The following is a 4070-nucleotide window of genomic DNA, read 5'->3' as shown; positions in this document are numbered from 1 at the left end:
CTTGTACGCACTAAACCTACATTGAGGTTTCAAGCTGTTTTCAAGTCTTAAGCTATAAATGGCAATCTCCAAGACTTTAATGGCTTCTCTTCTCATTTCTCTTCTCCTCATGCATCTCGTTGAAGCTAATCAGGTGAAGAATAATGTAGCACAGGATTCTCTCCCGACAAAAATAGGCGAGTTTGATCTTCCTCCATCAGTTTACTCTAAATAAGTTTACTACTGTTTGATTGAGGAGTAATTCTAGATGGCTTACTTATGACCTACTAAGAAGGATGTGACTATTAAAATTACCATTGAGCTTGTGATTGATCATTATTGAATTTTGACCAAAATGTAATTTTAATAGCCACATCATTTTTAGTACAAGTAAGACACAAATAGATCATCTAGAATTACTCTTGATTGAGTCATATACAGTTGGCTAACATTGTCAGTACTATATATGGTATATTTTCAGATTGTGGAGCAGCATGTGCTACCAGGTGTCGGTTATCGTCTAGGCCGAACCTGTGCAATAGGGCATGTGGGACTTCTTGTGCCCGTTGCAGCTGTGTTCCTCCGGGAACTTCCGGCATTAATCTTGACGTCTGCCCCTGCTATGCCAACATCACCACCCGTGACAACAGACGCAAGTGCCCTTAAAATATTGTCATGCCTTCATTTCGATGGGTATTTTTGAGGTGTTTTACTTGTGGAGAAAATAACAAGGGTCGTGGAAAATAAGATTGTGTACGCAATACAAGTACATCGCTTAATTTGTACAAAAGTTATTAAAAGAATTGTTGTTAATTGTTATTATTATTGAGTACTTTTAGTTACATATATGATGTAATGTGAAATATTTTCCCATTTATGGTAATATAAATGAAAATAATATAAGATGTTTGAACTCTCTCTCTCCTCTCTATCTACATTTGCTGCAATTGATTGTTCAAATATATATTATACACAATACAAGCTGTCCGTAAAATCTATAAAAAAATAACTAAGGATCAAAGTGCATGGGTCATCCATGTCCAAAACCAATAAAAAAAAAAAAGGGGGATCGTTCCAAGAGCATCTCAGCAATGTTATGCGTTAGAGTTAATAAAAAAGCATTATTTTTTATTTTACCTACTACTTTTTTTATACAAACTCCAAGTGATTTTAATTTTGTTTTATTCTTTTTTTTTTTAGATATTATTTCTCGGTATTTTTTATTTTCTTTTCTAATTTTCTTAAACACCACAAAAAAGAAGAGAGGAAAATAACCGTAACCGAAAATGAGAGAGAAGAGTGAGAGAGAGAGAGAGAAATTATTAAAAAAAACATACATAAGCTTTAGCGGTTACCCAGAGTATGACAAGATATTTTAGGAATGAGATCTCCTAAAATTGGATGACCTGAATTTATGTGTGGCAGCCTAAGAGAACAACTTGTTGAGAGATCGACCTGTCTTGAGCAGCTTAGAGTGTCGAGCTATTCACATTTACCTGCTCCAGCCTCCAAGTAGCTAGATGGACCTCACACCCTCTCTCATATGACCGAATGTTTGTGAAATCCGAACAAGCTAATTTTATGAGATCTTGATCCTATGTCTTAATACCAAAATTTACCATGTATTTGGGGTATCATCACCAAATAGGGTTTTCTTTTTTGGGCATTACCTTTTTTTCATGCCTCTTTTGGGACACAAACACTCGTTTTCTTGTGGAAAAACAAAGGAAATGCCGATAATTGGTCCATAGACGATATATCTAGAATAGATTGTTCTTAATATTTTCATCAGCCCTTGATCGAGTACTCACAGTTACTGGTAAATTATTCTCCAAAGACCAAAAAAAATCTCAGCGCATGCAATTTGTTTTGATGAGAGGCAAAAGGTCCAGAAATCATTGTTCTTGCATTAACTATGGACACGAGGACTCGACAATGAGCTGTGCCTAATTGTTATCAATTATTTCAAAAGTTAACATGTACCTTCTTATATCATGATCTGAAATGAACAGTTGTCCAAAAGCTTAAATTAATAAAAAAAACTTAAACTTAATTAATAGTTTAGTAATATTAAGGACAATAATGATAAAGATAAAAGGGAAAAAAACAATTGAATCGAATATTGCAATATGTCTCCTAGTCAAACAAACTATGCTTGAAACTCGGACAGTCTTAGTCGGAGTAGGCCAAAATATCATTGTTACGAAATGCTATTTATTAAATTGGTATACAATTCTAATGATATGGAAATGTTAAATACTAAACTCATATTCCATTAATTCCATACAACTACAAAAATATATAATTAGGCTGATGTGACAGTGCTCATCTATCATTTATTTATTTTAATAAAGGCTCAACTAAGGGCTTACGAACACTGTTAATATGAGAGTTAAGTTACTTGAGTATATAAATATTTTTATTTTTACATTACATTGCAATCAAAAAATTTGAAAAACTTTTTTTAAAAAAAATCATTAGCAAACCACCTCAATAATGCGAGATTTTAAGGATTAATTAGTTCATGTGTCATTTTGATGTGGTGGCTTAATTTGTTTCATAGACGACAGTGGAGATTATGTCCGATACATGTGCAGCTGTCAAGTCGCTTTGGGTAGCTTCTTGCCTTCTTCCACAAGGCTCAGCCAATCCACTAAGGGGTGGCGTACGTTGCCTTTCCTCTTTCCAGCTCCATCTAAATTCTAAAGAGAAGAGCAAAAGACAAGCAAAACGCAGTCAACCAAGTACGCCTAAGGGTTTTGCTTCCCCGAAAAGGACACAGAGATGGTAAATATACAGTGATTCTACAAATGTTATCAAGATTTGAACTGATATTTATGGACTACAGCGTCTTAATAACGATGGCCTTTTGTCTTTTTTTCTTTTTCTTTTTCTTTTTCTTTTTTTCTTTTTCTTTTTTTTTTATGTCGGTCCGGCCACTGAGATCCCTTGGAGTTATTATCGGCATAAGACTCCAAACTCCAAAGTGCCAGCCAAAAAGAGTTCACTGATTTCTATATTTTTGTGTTCTTATCTATATCAACCTTTCCACGTACGGGCTGATTTCTATATCAACCTTTCCACGTACGGGCTTTAACGCAGACCTACCCCTTTGCAAGTTGACAACGACTCCATCAATTATTTAATTATTTGTCTTTAATTTCCAACTCCATGTTTGACTGATGACTATTACATTAATACAAATGTTGTTAGCGGATCAAAAGTTCATTAATTTAGCTGTTGCAACCTCTTCCACCAATCAAACCATCTACTCTCCGCGGCCTGGCAATTGTTTAATTCCTACGAGGTCGTTTAATAATATTGTCTTTAAATATAATGAAAGAAGTATATTTGAGACCCAATTAATTAATTAATTAACTAGTAGTAGGTAGTCTAGACATTGACATGAATCAATATCACGTTTCCTAATAAAAGATCATATTCTCATATAAATTAATTATTAAATTTGTTAAAAATAATAGACCTCATAAATCTAATATTAATTTATTAAATTTGTATGATCATATAAAATATATATATATATATATATATATATATATGAACAAAATATTTACATCAATCATTTCTCATAAACATATTCAATGTCCATGCAAAGTGAAATCTGGTAATAAAAGACAAGGATATATCAAGTGAAAGATCATTTATTATTGCAGCTATTTTTATATATGTTCTTTAGAGTACGTGATTTTCATATGTATTTTTTTTTAATATATATATATATATATATGTAAAAATCACATGTTCTAAAAATAAATGTTTATTTAATAGATTAAGATAAAAGAATTTTCTCTAACCTAATTAAAAAATAAATAAATAAATAAAAAAACTTTATTCCTATATATAGTGATAATTTGGCCGACAATTAAATCCATCACGCTACAAATATGAAATTTGAGGTTAAATTTCCCTTTGGTCATTTACCTTTACAAAAATCTCTCTATCTGATAAAAAAGAATAATAAGTTTTGTTTTGGACGTTTCTTAGAAAGCAAAAGAAAAGCCTGAATTGAAGTGATCCATCCATTCTTAGTAGTAAACTGGTAATACATCACGTCATTATCAAATCGATGA

General features: G+C 32.2%; 1 protein-coding gene across 1 annotated transcript; it reads left to right on the top strand.

The window, feature by feature from the left end:
• Positions 1-58: 58 nt before the first annotated feature.
• On the top strand, positions 59-692 carry LOC132190499 (snakin-2-like). The gene is made up of 2 exons (XM_059605509.1): positions 59-176; positions 461-692. The coding sequence occupies exons 1-2, from the start codon at positions 59-61 to the stop codon at positions 643-645; spliced, it is 303 nt and encodes a 100-aa protein (XP_059461492.1). The 3' UTR covers positions 646-692.
• The last annotated feature ends 3378 nt before the right edge of the window (positions 693-4070 follow it).

Source organism: Corylus avellana, chromosome ca8 (assembly GCF_901000735.1).
Source record: "Corylus avellana chromosome ca8, CavTom2PMs-1.0".
Taxonomy (NCBI): Eukaryota; Viridiplantae; Streptophyta; class Magnoliopsida; order Fagales; family Betulaceae; genus Corylus; species Corylus avellana.
This window is presented reverse-complemented; position numbering and strand designations above follow the sequence as displayed.